We start from the raw sequence: 19707 nt of genomic DNA, 5'->3' as shown, positions 1-19707 counted from the left end.
CTGCCCGCGTGCCTGCCAGCCTTTGCTGGCCCTTTCTTCACCGCTGCTGTTCGTGTGCTCGCTCTGTTGTTCCTGGTCCTCCCGGGTTCTGTCCTCTCTGCTCCTTCCCTGTGACGGAAAGTGGCAGCGGAGTTGTCTCTGGCAGCTGTGAAGTAAGACTTGGTTTTGCCTCGGCTCTTCATTGGTTTTGCCTCGGTTCTCTTTGCCCCCATTCTGATTTCTCCTTTGCAGAGCGCTGTGATACGTGTATTGTTCACGTTTTTTGAAAATGCTACCGATTTCTCTCATGCAGCCCAAATATGTGCACGATACTAGGCCCTTGGTTCTGCGTTGCTGATTGGCCCCTGTGTGCTTTTTTTGTCTCACCCCTCTCCCTTTTTCCAGTTGACACCCTGTGATTAGGCACCGTAAGGCCCCAGGCAGGCAGTTCTGTGCCACCGTAGGCTTGTCTTTGCCTTTCCCCATACATGGTTTCTTTGTTGCCTGCGCTCTGTGCACACCCTGCTGATGATCAAAGCAGCTTGTTCTGGATCTCGATCTAAACTTTGCCAGAAAATGCCACGAAGATGTTTTTTCAAAGGAATATTTACATTTATAATTAATAATAGCTGCCACGTTGAATGCCATCTATGTGTGTGACTGTATTATCATCAGTCCTCAGAATTGTGCAAGGTAGTAATGTTACAGGGGACATATCTGAGACTCAGAAGATCTTTATAATTTTCCCAGCTTCATGAAGCTGGTGGACTAAGTTTGAATTCAAAATCATTTCTGTCTAATTTCACAGTCTGCTTTTTCAGACAGTTAACTATACTACGATATCTGCACAATATTAATTTCTGGAAACAATGTTTCAGAAAATAAATGGCTGTCATTAAGAGGGTGTGTTCCTAGCATAAGGTCTGGCACTAAATAATAGCTCATCCTGGGTCTCCTGCATTGTAGGCAGATTCTTTACTGTCTGAACCATGAGGGAAGCCCCAATAAATGACAAGCTAGATAATTGGAAAATATTAGAAATAATCACATTCAGAGAGTGCTAGTGTGAAATTTCGGAGAAGGCAATGGCACCCCTCTCCAGTACTCTTGCCTGGAAAATCCCATGGACTGAGGAGCCTGGTGGGCTGCAGTCCATGGGGTCGCTAAGAGTTGGACAGGACTGAGTGACTTCACTTTAACTTTTCACTTTCATGCATTGGAGAAGGAAATAGCAACCCACTCCAGTGTTCTTGCCTGGAGAATCCCAGGGACGGGGGAGCCTGCTGGGCTGCCGTCTGTGGGATCACACAGAGTCGTCTATGGGATCACACAGAGTCGGACCCGACTGAAGCAACTTAGCAGCAGCAGCAGCATGAAATTTAGAAAGGCATAACCTTTTTCTGCGAGGGGTTCTCATGAGCTTCGGTCTGAAGAGTAAAGCGTAAACTGAATGATCTGACAACATTTTCAAACTTTATGCGTTTCAATTTTAAATTTGAGATTCTTAATACTAATTTGGAAGCAAACCTGAATTCCTTGTTTTCCCTTTTTACTCCTTGACTGCTAACTCATTTTCCTGCTGTGAGATTTCCTACAGCTTTACTGTAACTGCTACAAAACATGGAAGAGATGCCCCTGATTTTCTGTGTCCCAGTTCCAGCATATCTAAATTATGTACACTGTAGCTTATATTCCTAGAACTCCTGTCTTCCGAAGAGACTCTAGTTTAAAATAGCAGCAGTTCAGAGAATGAAAAGATGAGTTCCATCTAGAGGAGATGCAGTCCAAGTTTCAGCAAGGGAGGACAGAGACTGTTTCACTACAAATGGCAAGAGTTAGTGGCTTATTTTGAAATCAACTACATTCTGAGTTAAACAGACATTGCAGACAGTGATGAGAGTAAGATTGTAAACTCAAGTGTCAGATCCATATTTATCCTGGCTCTATTAGGTGATTTGTTCAAGAACTTGGACAAGTTACCTACTTTCTGTAAATCGTATCCTTAAATACCTACTGCTTGGAGTTGTGAGGATTAAACGAGCAGGGGGAAACAGGTTTAGAGAGACTAATTCATTTACTCAAATAACATAGCAAAAAAAGTGCAGATTTGAACTTTTATAAATAATGCTTTTGCTTTATACTGATGACTGTTTGCATATAAAACCAAGAAATGCCCAGCATCCCTTTCCTTTCTTGACTGAGTTACTTATTTATATAAATGGTACCAAATGCAGGCTGGTTGTAAGAAACATTGCACCTTATGAGACATTTCAAAGCTAGCATAAGTACGAAGAATTTTATTATAGAATGAATAGAGTACCTGCATACTATCTACATGCTCTTTGGTTAATTTTAGTTTTTTTGGTCATGATTTTTAAGAACATTTTTTACTTGTTTTTAATAATATATATTTTCCTTTGTAGCATTTCAGAGTTATCTTTAGATTCAGCTCTTCATGCCATCAATCTTCATTGCAATAACATCTCGAAGATCACATCCATTGATCACGTTTGGAATTTACAACATTTAGATCTGTCATCTAATCAAATAAGTCAAATTGAAGGACTAAACACACTGACAAAACTATGCACTTTAAATTTGTCCTGCAATTTGATCACAAGAATAGAAGGTTTGTAAGTGCTTTTCATGTATTACTTTGGGTAAGGGAGATGATAAATATTCATAAATTTTTCAAAGCTGACTCTAAAAGTCATTATATAAAAAGTTTTTTTCTAAAAAAGTTACCAGTTTTTAAAAAAATTATTTTGCAAAATATCAATAAAATTGATTTCATTGTTATCAGATTGTAGATGTGCTTCAAAGCAATCTGAAATAGTATTGAACCAGTATATAACCCTAATTAGTTGATTATTTGAATCTTATAATGACTTTATTTTATTTTAGGTCTTGAAGCACTAAGTAATCTGACTAGACTGAATTTATCTTACAACCACATAAATGATCTTAGTGGTAAGTAGATAAGCTTCTGTTTTCTATAAAGCTGAGTATTGGTCACATGTAATGAGTGATATAGCTCTGCATGTTGTAGAACTGAATAATCCAATTTTTGACTTAAAATCTCATCTAGAGTGTTTCTCAGTCATATTTTTTTGATGGAGCTAAAGCTATAGCTGAATAAGAACTCAGGAGTGAAAACAAGAGTAACAAGTTACAGGAAAAATTTGGTTAGGAAGGACGTACTTTGGGAGAGACGTACTTTTAATCTTAGAGAATTGATGAGTTATCTGTTATCAATGTATAGAGAGGAATAGTTCCAATAGAACTTTTCACAGTGATGAGAATACTCTGTGTGTGCTGTCTGGTATGGCAACTAATAGACGGATGTGCCTTTGAGCTCTTGAAATGTGACTAGTATACACTGAGGAACTGAATTTGTAATTTTAGTTAATTTTAATTAAATTTTTATTTCAGTTTAAAAAGCCACATGTGGCTAGCGCTACCACGCTGGATGTAGCATAGGTGTGTAGCATTCCAAAGGCTATAGCAAATTGACTGTCACAAAAGGTTTTTTCTCTTTGATGTTTCCATGTCTAAGAACATTAAAAACTGTTAATCTTTTAATGACTTACAGTGATACACTAACAGTGAGCAAAATTTTATGATTATTCTTAAAATAATACGTCAGAACCAGGGAAATTCTGTAATTATCTTCATACTGCTGCTTGTCTGTCAGTCAGTCAGTCTCGTCCAGCTCTTTGCAAACCCAGTCTCTGCCAGCCTCCTCTGTCCATGGGACTCTCCAGGCAAGAACACTGGAATGGGTTGCCATTCCCTCCTCCGGGGGATCTTCCTGACCCAGGGATCGAACCTCTGTCTCTTGCATCTCATGTATTGGCAGGTGGATTCTTTACCATGGAGCTATCTGGGAAGCCCCTAATTATCTTCATCAGATCAGATCAGATCAGATCAGTCGCTCAGTTGTGTCCGACTCTTTGCTACCCCATGAATCACAGCACGCCAGGCCTCCCTGTCCATCACCAACTCCCGGAGTTCACTCAGACTCACATCCATCGAGTCAGTGATGCCATCCAGCCATCTCATCCTCTGTTGTCCCCTTCTCCTCCTGCCCCCAATCCCTTCCAGCATCAGAGTCTTTTCCAATGAGTCAACTCTTCGCATGAGGTGGCCAAAGTACTGGAGTTTCAGCTTTAGCAGCATTCCTTCCAAAGAAATCCCAGGGCTGATCTCCTTCAGAATGGACTGGTTGGATCTCCTTGCAATCCAAGGGACTCTCAAGAGTCTTCTCCAACACCACAGTTCAAAAGCATCAATTCTTTGGCGCTCAGCCTTCTTCACAGTCCAACTTTCACATCCATACATGACCACTGGAAAAACCATAGCCTTGACTAGACAGACCTTTGTTGGCAAAGTAATGTCTCTGTTTTTGAATATGCTATCTAGGTTGGTCATAACTTTCCTTCCAAGGAGTAAGCGTCATTATCTTCATAATCCTTATCAATACTGTATTTGAATCAGTCTTATTTCATTTGTTAGCTTTTCTCCCCTGCTAGGAAAATACTATCCTATGCCAGGAATTTAGTACACAAAAAATAAAATACAGTGACCTAGTCCCTACCCTTAACCAAAGTAGCAACAGTATTTTAATTTGTAAAAACATTTTTTCCCCCAAAACGTAAAAGTGTTAGAATTGAGTATTAACCATAGCTCTGTCTCTGCTGTATGATGTTGGGCAAAGTATATTGTTCTTTGGATGCAGCTTCCTTAACTGAAAAATGTGAATCTTGGATAAGATAGTTTTACTCAACAGGTATTTATTGAAGATCATTCTATCAAGCACTATTTAATAGTGATGAAAAAATATTATAACAAATAGATAAGTTTCTTGTCACAGGGCTTACATTGTAGTGGGGAAATAAAACAAATGAGATCATGTCAGCTCCCTAAAAAAAATAAGCAAAAGATTTGAGCAGACTCTTTTCCAGAGGCTATCCAAATGACAAGCACCAAAAAAAAGTTTTGCATCCTTAGTAATTAAGGAAGTGCAAATTAAAATCGCAGTGAGATCCATTTCATATCTCTAGACCAGATATAGTTAAAAAAACTTAAAGTACAAAATGTTGATGAGATAGATTAAAGCTTTCATACATTACTAGTAGAATTCAAAATGGTAAAACTACTTTGGAAAATAGTTTGAAGGTAAGCATATAATCATGCATTTCTACTCCTATGTGTTTACCTAGCAGAAATGAAAACATGTCTAATCAAAGACTTGTATATGAATGGTAAAACGATTATATTTCTTTTTAAAATTATCATGTTTATATGGGTATTCATAAACTCCACAATTAGAAAACACCCATATGTCTATCACCTGGTAAATAGATAAACAAATTGTATTACATCCATAGGATGGGTTATTACTTGGCAATAAAAAGGAATGAACTATGGGGTCTTCCCTGGCAGTCCAGTGGTTAAGACTCCATGTTTCCAATGCAGGAGATATGGGTTGGAGCCCTGATCAAGAGTCTAAAACCCCATTTGTACAGCCAAAAACAAAAAGAGAGTGAACTATTGATATATGCAGCAACATAGATAAATCTAAAAATGTTATAGTAAGTTATGCTAAGTGAGGACTTCCCTGGTAGCTCAGTTGGTAAAGAATCTGCCTACAATGCTGGAGACCCCAGTTCAATCCCTGAGTCAGGAAGATCCACTGGAGAAGGGGTAGGCTACCCACTCCAGTATTCTTGAGCTTCCCTGGTGACTCAGCTGGTAAAGAATCCACCTGCAATGAGGGAGACTTGGGTTGGCTTAAAACTCAACATTCAGAAAATGAAGATCATGGCATCTGGTCCCATCACTTCATGGCAAATTGATGGGGAAAAAATGGAAACAGTGGTGGACTTTATTTTCTTGGGCTCCAAAATCACTGCAGCCATGAAAGTAAAGGATGCTCCTTGGAAGAAAAGCTATGACCAACCTAGACAGCATATTAGAAAGCAGAGACATTACTTTGCCAACAAAGGTCCATTCCGTCAAAGCTGTGGTTTTTCCAGCAGTCACGTGTGGATGTGAGAGTTAGACCATAAAAAAAGCTGAGCGCGGAAGAATTGATGCTTTTGATCTGTGGTGTTGGAGAAGACTCTTGAGAATCCCTTGGACAGCACGGAAATCCTAAATCAGTTCTGAATACTCATTGGAAGGATTGATGCTGAAGCTGAAACTCCAATACTTTGGCCACTTGATGCGAAGAACGGACTCATTGGAAAAGACCCTGATGCTGCAAAAGATTGTAGACAGGAGAAGCAGGGGATGACAGAGGATGAGGTGATTGAATGGCATCACCAACTCAGTGAGTTTGAGTAAGCTCCAGAAAGCTGTAGTCCATAGGGTTGCAAAGAGTTGGACACAACTGAGGGACTGAACTGAACTTAGGCTAAGTGAAGGGAGCAAATCACAGAAAATTATATTGTATGATCCTGTTTTGTGTGATATTCTGACAAAGGCAGAGATACAAAGGCAGAAATGAAATTAGTTACCAGGGACTGAAGACAAGAGAAGACTGATTTACATAGGGACACAGTGATTTGAGTGATGAAAATGTTCTTCATCTCCATTGTAAGGGTAACATAACCATATATGTTTGTTAAAGCATATAAATTCTATGTATATATTTTCTATATAGAAAATATATAATTTTGTTGTTGTTCAGTCACTCAGTCATATCCAACTCTTTGTGACCCCATGGACTGCAGCGTATCGGGCTTCCCTGTCCTTCACCATCTCCCAGAACTTGCTCAAACTCATGTCCATCAAGTCAGTGATGCCATCCAATCATCTCATCCTCTATCGTCCCCTTCTGCTCCAGCCTTCAATCTTTCCCAGCATCAGGGTCTTTTCTAATGAGTTGGCTCTTCACATCAAGTGGCCACAATATTGGAGCTTCATCTTCAACATCATTTCTTCCAGTGAATATTCAGGATTGATTTCCTTTAGGGTTGACTAATTTGATCTGTCTGCAGTCCAAAGGAAAATATAATAAAACTATAAGTTTTAATAGATAATTCTTGTAATGACATTTTATCTGTTTAAAAACACTTTAGTAGGTAATGACAGTTTATATTATTAAGCACATGCAGAGACACGAAGTTGTGATCAAGCTTGCCAGGATAAGGAACAGGAAGAAGTCTCCTGCAACTAGAGCGTAGCAAATGATGGATTGATGTGCTAAGAAAAGAGGTGGGAAAGTAGGCAAAGTCAGATCACACAGAGCTTCATAAGCAGGGTGAGAAATTGGCATATTATTCGAAGAACAGTAGGAGGCCATTGAAAGGCTTTAAACCAGTAAATACTTAATCTAATCCATCTGCTTAAAGAATCACTGGCTGCTGAGTGGGTGAAGAAGAATGAAGTTTAGTAGGACAGGAGCTAAAGGCCAGTGGCTAGTTAGAAAGCTGTTTCCATGGTCTGGGTGTGAGGTTACGGGGCCTTGGACTAGTATGAAAATAGTGTAGAGGGGTAAATACATAAAGTTTACATGTGGAGTTCATAGAATTTGCCGATAGACTGAGATGAGGAAGTGAAGGGAAGAGGAATCAAAAGGCATTTTAAGAGTTTTCTTTCTAATAATGAGTGGATGATGGTGCTATTTCCTGACATGGGAAAGATTGGAGCAGGGGTAAGAATTGTGGATTCTCAAATTTGAGAACCTCGTAAGGTATACGTGTGTGTGTGTATGTGTAGGGATAAGAATTAAGGATTCTGTCTTAAATTTGAAAACCTCATTGGAGGGGGGTGTGTGTGTGATCTGCAGTTTGGGGGTAGGGCATCACGGTGGGTGTTGTAGATTCGGGACTTCAGTGGTGTTTGTTGCCATGACTCTGGGAGTTTCTGAGAGTCTGTGGCTAGAGGAGGAGGACCTGCAATGAGCCCCCAGGGGCACTTTAAAATTGAAACATAAAAGGGACGTGAAGTTGCAACTTAAGAGAAATAACAGGTAACAGGGAACTGGAACTCGGAAATGTGATGGTGAATTGAGAAGAAATGTTGAGTACGCATAAGAATACATGACAGGCAATCTGATCTTGTAGTGAGTGGTCAAAGAAGACTTCTGAGGGTGTGACAGATGAACAGAAGTTAGTGATAAAGCCTATGAAGAAAATAAAAGAGGCAGCTCTGTAAAAAAGATAAGTAGAAGTTAGCAAGAAACAAAGATCATTGAGGAGAAAAGAGTATTCCAGTCAGGTTGAAGAAATGGAAGGAAAAAAAGGAAGGTGAGTCCTTTTACATTATTATCAATAGTGTTAGTATAGTACTGTAATGGTCTTCCAGAATCCCCTGCAATGCGGAAGATCTGGGTTCGATCCCTGGGTCAGGAAGATCCCCTGGAGGAGGGCATGGCAACCTCTCCAGGACTCTTGCCTGGAGAATCCCATGGACAGAGGAACCTGGTAGGCTACAGTCCATGGGGTCACAAAGAGTTGAACACAACTGAGCAATTAAGCATGGTACTATATTGTGTACTTATGCTTTTATTATTATGTTAGGGCAGTTTTTGTATTAATTTTTATATTTTTTCTTCCTATTTGTGTTAATGTTTTCAAATAACTAGAAGTTTGTGTATTTATGAATAGAGAGTACTAAGCCAGGCAAAATTGGAAAACTAAGACCTTCAGTGGAGCAGAGTAGAGAGGTCCTTTTGAAAGAATGGCCCTTCTGAAAGAAGGGAAGCTAGGGCCTGCTGCTGCGGGTGATTCTCCTCTCATTGAGGGGTGCTCCTCCTCTCATTGAGGGGTGCTCCTGGAGGTTTTGACTGCCTCGCTGCTGCTGCTACTGCTGCTAAGTTGCTCCAGTTGTGTCCGACTACGTGCGACCCCATAGACAGCAGCCCACCAGGCTCCGCCATCCCTGGGATTCTCCAGGCAAGAACACTGAAGTGGGTTGCCATTTCCTTCTCCAATGCATGAAAGTGAAAAGTGAAAGTGAAGTCGCTCAGTCGATTCCGACTCTCAGTGATCCCATGGACTGCAGCCTACCAGGCTCCTCCGTCCATGGGATTTTCCAGGCAAGAGTACTGGAGTAGGGTGCCATTGCCTTCTCCGTGACTGCCTCACACACTTCGGTTAAACCTTGCTCAGCACACTCAGTTTTGAGTAAAACTCTGACCCCTGTGCACCGCAGCTGAAGTGCAGGCCGGCCAGGAGCTGTGCCGGCACCAGAAGCCTCTACTTCGAACCTAGTTTCTGACATCACGTTGCTCTAGATGAGTTTATGTGAGAAACGTTACCAGGGAACTAAATCAAAGGGATGATATTGGTGTTTATTTTATACTCAACCCAATAAAATTGAAGTATTAGCTTATGTCTGATAATTTAAAAAGGTGTGTTGGTTGAGAACTTGGAAGCCATTGCCTTATTCTTATTCTCTTAAAAGTGCATGGGCCTGGGGAGGCCCATTTTTTTGTTGGAGGAGAACCAGAGCCTAGGTACCCCGAGCTCTGGCCTCGAGAGATGCCAAACCCTCGTTTCTTCAAAACAGCAGCTCACTTTGCTAATACCCTGTTCGTTGGCTAGCTCTTTGCAACAGAGTCTTATTAATGCAGCTCCTTTGCCTCTTTAAATAAAATGAATATGAAAGTTATTTTTAATTAGCTGTTAGAAAAATGACTGCTGTGACATCACAAGAGCGTTGTTTGTATTGCAGGTTTGATGCCTCTTCATGGAATTAAACATAAACTTAGATATATTGACCTGCACAGTAACTGTATCGACAGTATCCATCACCTACTTCAGTGTACGGTAGGATTACACTTCTTGACTAATCTTATTTTGGAAAAAAATGGAGAGGATAATCCTGTCTGTCATTTACCAGGTATGAACGATTCACTTAATACTTTTTATAACAGTGATATTAAAAGCCTCTTTATTTTCTGCATCTACTATCTATGACCTCCTTGAATTTGTCTTAAACTTTGCAGTTTCATATTTTTGGAAGAATATAATTACACATAAATTATTAAGACTAAATTACTGTTAAAAGAGGGATACAAGCTGAAGAGATAAGATTGTATTTAGACAGTTTTATATTTAATAAATGATGCTTCAAAATTAAATTGTGTTAATGATATATCCTTATAGTATAATGCTGCTGCTGCTGCTGTATGTCGCTTCAGTCGTGTCCGACTGTGCGACCCCAAAGATGGCAGCCCACCAGACTCCCTCGTCTCTGGGATTCTCCAGGCAAGAACACTGGACTGGGTTGCCATTTCCTTCCCCAATGCATGAAAGTGAAAAGTGAAAGTGAAGTCGCTCAGTCGTATCCAACTCTTAGCGACCCCATGGACTGCAGCCTATCAGGCTCCTCCGTCCAATGGATTTTCCAGGCAAGAGTACTGGAGTGGGGTGCCATTGCCTTCTCTGATAGTATAATACTAAGCAACCATAAAAAAAAAAAAAGAATATAGAATCTCTATAGCTATTGATAGTTATCTCCAAGATATACCACTGTTAAGAGAAAAAAAAGCAAGCAAGTTGCAAAGCAGTGTGTATAATAGACTACTATTTGTGTTCAGAGGATAACTGTGTGTGTTTGCTGACTATACATATAAAATAGCTAGAAGGATTCACAAAAAGCTGATAATAATAATTAGCTTCAGTATTTGGTGGGTAGGGATCAGGAAATATGCAAAGGGCAGCTGAAAATCAGGAAATGTTAGAAAAACTTTTTACTGTCTTCTGAATTTTACACCATGTGAATGTCTTAAATTATTAATAAGTAATGATTTTTTTAAGAAGACAGCTTAAACTTAATATGATGTATAGAAGATGCTACTGAAATGCCATTTGATCTAATTGGAAATCATTGAGATCCGTGAAGATAAAGTGGACCAGACTGCCATTTCTAGAACTCATTTATCTCAAATTGCTTAACCTAACATCTGCTGGATCATGGAAAAAAGCAAGAGAGGCAGAAAAACATCTATTTCTGCTTTATTGACTATGCCAAAGCCTTCGACTGTGTGGATCACAATAAACTGTGGAAAATTCTGAAAGAGATGGGAATACCACCTGACCTGCCTCTTGAGAAATCTGTATGCAGGTCAAGAAGCAACAGTTAGAACTGGACATGGAACAACAGACTGGTTCCAAATAGCAAAAGGAGTATGTCAAGGCTGTATATTGTCACCCTGCTTATTTAACTTATATGCAGAGTACATCATGAGAAATGCTGGACTGGAAGAAACACAAGCTGGAATCAAGATTGCTGGGAGAAATATCAATAACCTCAGATATGCAGATGACACCACCCTTATGGCAGAAAGTGAAGAGGAACTCAAAAGCCTCTTGATGAAAGTGAAAGTGGAGAGTGAAAAAGTTGGCTTAAAGCTCAACATTCAGAAAACGAAGATCATGGCATCCGGTCCCATCACTTCATGGGAAATAGATGGGGAAACAGTGGAAACAGTGTCAGACTTTATTTTTTGGGACTCTAAAATCACTGCAGATGGTGACTGCAGCCATGAAATTAAAAGACGCTTATTCCTTGGAAGGAAAGTTATGACCAACCTAGATAGCATATTCAAAAACAGAGACATTACTTTGCCAACAAAGGTCCGTCTAGTCAAGGCTATGGTTTTTCCTGTGGTCATGCATGGATGTGAGAGTTGGACTGTGAAGAAGGTGAGTGCCAAAGAATTGATGCTTTTGAACTGTGGTGTTGGAGAAGACTCTTGAGAGTCCCTTGGACTGCAAGGAGATCCAACCAGTCCATGCTGAAGGAGATCAGCCCTGGGATTTCTTTGGAAGGAATGATGCTAAAGCTGAAACTCCAGTACTTTGGCCACCTCATGCGAAGAGTTGACTCATTGGAAAAGACTCTGATGCTGGGAGGGATTGGGGGCAAGAGGAGAAGGGGACGGCAGAGGATGAGATGGCTGGATGGCATCACTGACTTGATGGACATGAGTCTGAGTGAACTCTGGGAGTTGGCAATGGACAGGGAGGCCTGGCGTGCTGTGATTCATGGGGTCACAAAGAGTCAGACACTACTGAGCGACTGAACTGAACTGAACTGAACAATAAGATTCAAACGTAGAATATGAACATACATTCTTAAGATCTTTTTGGATAGAAGTTGGCTGAAGAGGCTCTAGTCTCATTAATATGCAGTTATAAGAAGGCTTTTCCCAGAATGGAAACCTGTTTTGATAGTTTTACTTTGCAGAAGAATATGTTAGGTTTGAGATCACCTGTTTTCCTCAGCCCACATAATAATAGAATCTCCCTGAAAATCAGAACAGATTTCTGTTTGGGAGGGAAATCCTTTTCTTAGAAGAAAACCTTATCCCTAAGACAATTTATTTTCCTTTACTAACCCACAAGCTGGATTTATTTTTTTCTAATAATCTCATCTCAAGAGCCTCTAGTTCCAATAGTTTGAACCCTTGCTTTTCACTTTCTTTCCTAGACAAGGTGTTTCTCTGAACACAGTTGCCCACTCCCCAGAGTTATTTGTTACTGAAATTACTTTTCTTTCCTTAAAATTTCTAATGTTAATTTGCTAGACTTCTTTCTTTTGGAGTTTTTCCAAACCACTTTACTTGCAGTTGAGCAAAATTAATTAAAGCATTTTTGTTAGCCTAAAAACCAAATTAATGTTCATTTGCCAGATTTCTCCTATTTAATTGTACTTAAGGAAGATGATCATATTCTTAAATACTCAATAGATTGACTATTTTCATCCTAGTTATATGTAAGAGGAGAAAGTGGAAATGTTTAAGGTAGTTAATACTTATAGACTCACTAGCAAAATTTTGATCTCTGATTGTTATTCTTAACATCCTGATTTACATGTGTACTAGTTGTATTACAGATAAGGAAGAGGTATGTTTGGCCTCCTGTCTAGAATACATTGCCACTTGTTTCGTGCATTTATACCTTTAAGGCAGTTTTATGAACAATGCAGAAATGATATTAACTTTCTGATTTCATCAGGATGATTGTTTAGAGGGATTTGGGCATAATGTTTTGTTTGTTCTGTATTTAATGATTGCACACTGGAGAAGATGAGTAGATTTTGTTAGTTTATTAGTTCCATTCCAGGACTAATTTTATCATTCAGGTGATATATGTGGTAGCTGATAAGTTTACTTTATTCTAAACGTAACTAACCTTTTTTTTATGCTTGAGTTTTCATTTGAATGATTTGTTTCCAAGGATACAGAGCAGTTATGCTCCAGACTTTGCCACAGCTCAGAATCCTAGATTGTAAGAACATATTTGGTGAGCCAATAAATATGGCAGAAATAAACTCATCACACCTACAGTGCTTCGAAGGTCTTTTGGATAATTTAGTTTCTTCTGAGTCTCCCCTAAATATAAGTGAAGATGAGGTATAGTACTGTTTTGTTTATTCTAATGTAAAGGGTGTTTTCACATTTTAATAAATATAAATGTAAAGGGTTCTGGTTTGCCTCCGTGTCCCAGATCACTGACGGGATGCCAGTGGCGCCCCCCGTCGGCGACACAGTGCCCTTGGATCAGTTTCCAAGCACACCGACAGACACCGGTTTGACATCGCTCATGTCTGTGTGTCCCTCTTCTGAGCCAGAGAAAGTGAATCATGAAAATGATCTTCAGAATGAGATGAAACTGCAGAAATTAGATGATCAAATTTTACAGCTTCTCAGTGAAGTAAGTATTTTTCCTGCTTTTCTAAGCAGTGTGTTTGTTGAAGAAAGAGATTAAGAAAATGGGCAATAAAATTGCATACAAGCTGACCAACCAGAAACAATCTATATTTCTGGCATTGGTGTGTATGTTTATCTTTTTCCTTTAAAATTGTGTTGTCTTGTAGTACTAGTAGTAACACACTTTTTTCACTCATTTTCCTCAAGGATCTTCTTCAAATCTTATGTAGTTCATTGGGTGTTCTGCTGTACTTCACATTGGTTCCATCCATCTACCTTTTACTTCAAATAAACAGAACTCTTTGGATTCAGTGCTTACTAACACAGAGGGTGTCTGAGCAACTTCTGGCCTCTACTTTCTCTTCAGTTGTTTTTATAATCAAAACCACTTCTTGAATTTACAGCTAAGTGGCAAGTTAAAATTCCTGCTTCGATTCCTGAGAGCGGGTAATAGAAAATGCTTATATGATTATGGTTCACTGGTTTGTAATAATTCTGAACTCTTATCTTTAACACTAGCAATGCTTAATAAACATGAAATCTACCTTAAGTGAGTACGTGTATAAGACTGTAAGGATCCCATGTGCCAGAAATCCCTGGAGGCTTCAGCTTGGGCCAAGAGGTAGATCAGAGGAAAGCTGGGACGGGAGTGCTGGCAGATGCATTCCTTGGCATCACTGGTAACACCCTACTGAGCTAGTAGGACCTTCATCTCCTCAGAGCTCATCTTCCATCTTTTCCAATGGCCAACTCTCCTGCCCGTGTCAGAGCTTAGATTTAAGCTTAACATCCTCATTCGAAGTGAATTTTTCAGCTTCTCTTAGGCCATCCTCATTTCATCCTCACGACACTTCAATCAAGTAGATAAGGATTAATATATTGTTGTTAAATAGAATAGAAACTCAGTTTATTTGAGTCCTTTATTTTAGTGAGGTAGAGTTGAACTTCAAACTCAAATGTCCTAAGATCCACTCTGGTATCCTTTCTGCAGTCATATGTCTCACTCAGTGATAATTCTTCCTACTTTATGACTGAAAATAGGAGTCTAGTTCGTGGGGGCGGGAGAGGATAATTTATTGCTATGCATATGAAAAATGTTTAAGAGAAGGACCTCTTTTGTGCAGTGCTGTGCTTAGTTGCTTAATAATGTCCGACTGTGTGACCCCATGGACTGTAGCCTGCTATGTTCCTCTATCCATGGGGATTCTCCAGGCAGTAATATCGGAGTGGGTTGCCATGCCCTCCAAGGGATCTTCCCAACCCAGGGATCGAGCCCAGGTCTCCCACATTGCAGGTGGATTCTTGACTATCTGAGCCACCAGGGAAGCCCAAAAATACTAGAGTGGGTAGCCTATCCCTTCTCCAGGGGAACTTCTGATCCAGGAATCAAACCCACATCTCCTGCATTGCATGTTGATTCTTTACCAGCTAAGCTGCCAGGGAAGCCCTTCTTTTTTACTACCTTACTGTAAAGGGTAAACATACAATTTGAATTTCAATTGATATATACACTTAAATTATAAGTAAAGTCATAAAGTTACTGAAAATGTGCTATAATATAGTGATAGTTATTCTTCCTAATTATTGTACTTTAATTATTATACTAATTGTGAGAATTCTTTCTGTGAAAGACTGCTTTGTCTTTAGGTTTTCATTTTTCAACACCATTTTATTATGAATGTTTTAAAACTTAGAGCAATATAAGAGACTTTCTTAGTGAATGCCAGTATACCCACCAATTAGATTCCACTATCAATGTTTTACTGTATTTATTTCATCATATGTCTATCCATTTATCAAACTATTATTCTATGACACATTTCAAAGTGAACTATACATGTCAGTATTCTTCCCACTGTAAATATTTAAGCCTGTGTATCTATAGAGTTCAGTGTTTTTTTTTAAAGTATTTACATTTACTTTTTTTTTTTTTTTTAACTTTTGATGTAAAATAGAGATGTTTGTATTCTCTGAATTGGCTCTACAATTCTCTAAATTGCCTGTTAACGCAGTTAACAGGCAATGAGTCTGATTTTGGTGTTGACCATTTGGTGATTTCATATGTGGAGGTGTCTCTTGTGTTGTTGGAAAAGGGTGTTTGCTCTGACCGGTGCGTTCTCTTGACAGAACTCCTGTTAGCCTTTGCCCTGCTTCATTTTGTACTCCAGGGACAAGCTTGTGTGTTACTCCAGGTATCTCTTGACTTCGTACTTCTCATTCCAATCCCCTGTGATGAAAAGGACATCTTTTATTAGTGTTAGTTCTAGAAGATCTTGTAGGTCTTCATAGAACAGATCAACTTCAGCTTCTTCAGCATTAGTGGTTGGGGCATAGACCTGGATTATTGTAATGTTGAATGTTTTGCCCTGGAAGTGAACCAAGATCATTCTGTTGTTTTTGAGATCGCACCCAAGTACAGCATTCTGGACTCTTGTTGACTATGAGGACTACTCCATTTCTTCTAAAGAATTCTTGCCCATTCCCTTCCATTTTAGTTCCTAATTCCTAAGATGTTGAGATTCACTCTTGCCATCTCTTGCTTGACTACGTCCAACTTGGTTTGGACCTAACGTGGACCTCAACATGGACCTAACATTCCAGGTTCCTATGAAATACCATTTTTTATAGCAACAGACTTCACTTTGACCCCCAGACACATCCATGACTGAGCATCATTTCCCCTTGGCCCAGCCGCCTCATTCTTTCTGGAGCTGTTAGTAATTGCCCTCCACTCTTCCCAGTAGCATATTGGACACCTTCCGCCTTGGAGGGGCTCGTCATCCAGTGTCATATCTTTTTGGCTTTTCACAGTGCGTGATGGGATTCTCGTGTCAAGAAAACTGGAGTGGTTTGCCCTCCCCTCCTCCAGTGGACCACACTTGTCAGAACTCTTCACTGTGACCCATCCCACTTGGGTGGCCCTGCGCGGCCCAGGGCTTCCTTGAGTTACACCAGGCCCTTTGCCACAGCAGGGCTGTGATCCAGGAAGGGAACTGAGCAGCAGCAGTAACAATGCGTGTTGCCCAGACTTCCAGGGAGGTAAACAGCACTGTCGTCTTAGAATGTTCCCTCACGCTGCTGCTCGCAGGCAGTCCTCTCCTGCATTCCACCCCCATCCCCACCACACAGTCACTTTTCTCGTGTTTTTTACCATATGTTATTTAATACTTCTTCCGGAACCTAATGTAAATGTAATTTTACAGCGTGTAACACTTTTGTGTAAGGCCTCTTTCACTCAGCATAACCTTGAAATCAGTCTGTTATTATGTGTACCGGTAGTTTGTTTTTATTGCTATGTAGTATTCTGTTGTGTGAGTATTCTAAAGTTTATTTTTCCGTTATCTCTATTGATATGCCACTGAATTCCTTGCAGGTTTGTGAATAAAACTGAACAATACAGTGCAAGTCTTTTTGTGAACTTATGTCTCCATTTCTTTTCAGTGAATAGCCTAGAACCAGACTTCCTAGATGACAGGGTAGGTGTTTGTTTAGTTAAATAACACGCTGCCCGTGCTTTCCCAAGGTGGGTGTTCACTTCACGCCCACCAGCAATGTGTGACTGTCCAGTTGTTCCACATACTCAGCAGGGTTTATTGTCAACATTGATCTTATTTTATCCATTCTAGTGAGCATATACAGGTATTAATTGTAATTTTAATTTGGATTTCACTGATGAATGGTGATGTTAAGCACTTTTTCGTGTGCTTATTGAATTTTTTGTGAAGTGTTCAAAAATCTTGCCCATATTTTTATTGAGTTGTTAGTCTATTACTGGGTTATAAGAATATTTTGTATCTTGAATGCTAATGTTTTGTCAGATACCTGTGAATTGCATGTTCATTTCCTTAATGGTCTATTGGTAAGTAGCAATTTTAATTTTACTGATTTTTGGGGGTCTATTTGTGGATTTGTCTATTTCCTGGCATTCTCTCCACATTTGCTTTTTATATTTTAAAGCTCTATATTTCTAAGCACATACACATTTATGGCTACTTTTTTTTCCTAATGAACTGACCCCTTTTATCATTCTTAAATGTACATTTATGTCTTTCCTCAATTTTGGAATTTTTGGACATCATTGCTTCAAATATTTTCCTGTCCCATTCTCTTTCCTCTTTTTTCAAATTTCACTTAGGCCTTTTGATGTATCCCACGGTCCCCTGCGGCTCTGTACATTTTATTAAATTTTTCCTCTGTGTTCTTCATATTGAATAATTTCACTGAGCTATCTTCAAGTTTACATATTCTTTCTTTTATCATCTCATTCTCTGTAGTGTGGCAGTCAGTTTTTACTTCAGACATTGTATTTTTTCAGTTGTAAAATTTCCATTTTTTAAATAATTTTTACTTTTCTGCTGAATTTTCTTTTCATTCATGATAAGCATTTTTTATATCATTGAGCATAGTTATGATCAGTATTGTAAAGTTCTTCTCTGTTTATTTTAACATTTAGGTCTCTGAGGTTAGGTCTGTTGATTGCCATTTCTCTTAAGAATAGGTCATATTTTCCTGGTTCTTCCTGTTGTGAGTAATTTTGGATTTTGTCCTGGACAGAGTGAGTGTCATTTTGTGAAGACTTTAGATGCTGCTATAGGCCTCCAAAGAGTGTTAATAATTTTGTTACAGCAAGCATTTAGTTTGCTTTGATTTAACTGCTGCTCTTTTGAATCCTTTACTGAACTTCCTGTTCCATACTTTCTAATTCTTCAGACTCAAAAGTTTGTGGTTTTTCCACTTGAGTTTTAAAACTCCCTACATAGTGCCAATTGTGGTATGTTCATAGGCTAAAAACCATAAGGCAGAAACAGTTAATTCTGGTCATTTTTTCAAGGGTCAGCTCTTCTTTAGAATAAGCCTGCTCTTGTTCACTTTCCAGGATCTCTAAGTAGTTTTTGTTTTATTTGTATTTCTGCCCTTGTTTGTAACTGTGATCTTGGGAGAATCAAATCTCATGGGATCATACTTGTCCATACTAGAAGCTGAATCCCTTGTCTTTAGTTGCAAACATACCTATTTTATAAATCCTTAAACTTGTAAAAAGTTTTAACATTTTAGAAAACGTCAAATTATATTTTTTTTACCAAAATGAACTTTTAAAATACTTTGTTGTTGTTGTTTTTTATTCTAGACTTCTAATTCTATAATAGATAATGTTCCTGAGAAAGATCCCAGACCAAAAAGAGACACAGATGTGACTTCTGAAAGTGACTATGGAAACAGAAAAGAATGTAGTAAGAAAACTTCTCGAAGATCAAAAATCCCCTATTATTCCAAAACTATTCAGACTATTAAACACCACAGTAAAAACAGCAGTACTTTTATAAGGTACTTCTTTTTTTGTTCTAGAAATTCAGATAAGACACACAGACGTTTATACTCCCGACTCCTTCCTTAAAGCTGCCTCGTGGTCTTATTTTTTTTACTTTCCTAATGTCAAAGATTTGACTTTTCAGCCTTGCCTGCTCAGGTTTGGTCAGTATATTCATATACATTTGTATAAAAGGATCTCTTTATGCTAGATTGTCATTACCTAAGTTGTAAAAATTATAAGTGTCATACATTTCTTTGGGTTATTAACTGTGTTTTTTATTCGCAGTTGTAATCGTAAAATGAAACCACCTTTCCTTAAAGAATTATATATAAGTTCGTCTTTGCCAAACAATAGTACATTAGAAGAATCAGAAAACCAGAAGACTGAAATAATGAAAGTAAACAATGATTGTCCAGAAGATGCCACTTACCGGGTATAATTTAAGAGATTAAGAAAAATTGAATATGAATAATCTTAGTTTTAAATACAAGTTAGTCCCAGAAAAATAATGCATGATTTTTTTAGCACAAAATATTTTATTGAGGGGATGAAGTTGGGTTATTTTCCCCATCCTGGTTTCCAGATTTTGTGTAATGTCACTATTTTTATAATTTTTAAAGGAATGGAAATTACACATTTTAGATCAGATTTTAATGAAATCATTTTGTTATATGCTTCAGAAGGAGAAAATAGGTCTAAATTTTCAAATTCTTCCTAAAACAGTGATTCCTAACTTAGGAGTCTTAGA

General features: G+C 38.7%; 1 protein-coding gene across 3 annotated transcripts in view; it reads left to right on the top strand.

Annotated features, from left to right (window-relative positions):
* The window catches only part of LRRCC1 (leucine rich repeat and coiled-coil centrosomal protein 1), a 44338-nt gene that overhangs the window by 359 nt on the left and 24272 nt on the right, over nt 1-19707 (top strand). The window contains exons 1-8 of one of the 3 annotated variants that reach the window (XM_010812249.4): nt 64-152; nt 2403-2608; nt 2884-2949; nt 9664-9831; nt 13176-13351; nt 13446-13652; nt 18777-18973; nt 19245-19392. In XM_010812249.4, the coding sequence (XP_010810551.2) occupies nt 9669-9831; nt 13176-13351; nt 13446-13652; nt 18777-18973; nt 19245-19392 (891 nt within the window). In that variant the 5' untranslated portion in view covers nt 64-152; nt 2403-2608; nt 2884-2949; nt 9664-9668. 3 annotated transcript variants of the gene reach the window in all.

This window comes from Bos taurus, chromosome 14 (genome assembly GCF_002263795.3).
Source record: "Bos taurus isolate L1 Dominette 01449 registration number 42190680 breed Hereford chromosome 14, ARS-UCD2.0, whole genome shotgun sequence".
Classification (NCBI taxonomy): Eukaryota; Metazoa; Chordata; class Mammalia; order Artiodactyla; family Bovidae; genus Bos; species Bos taurus.
The sequence above is the reverse complement of the archived record's forward strand: the minus strand, read 5'-3'. Positions and strand labels throughout refer to the sequence as shown.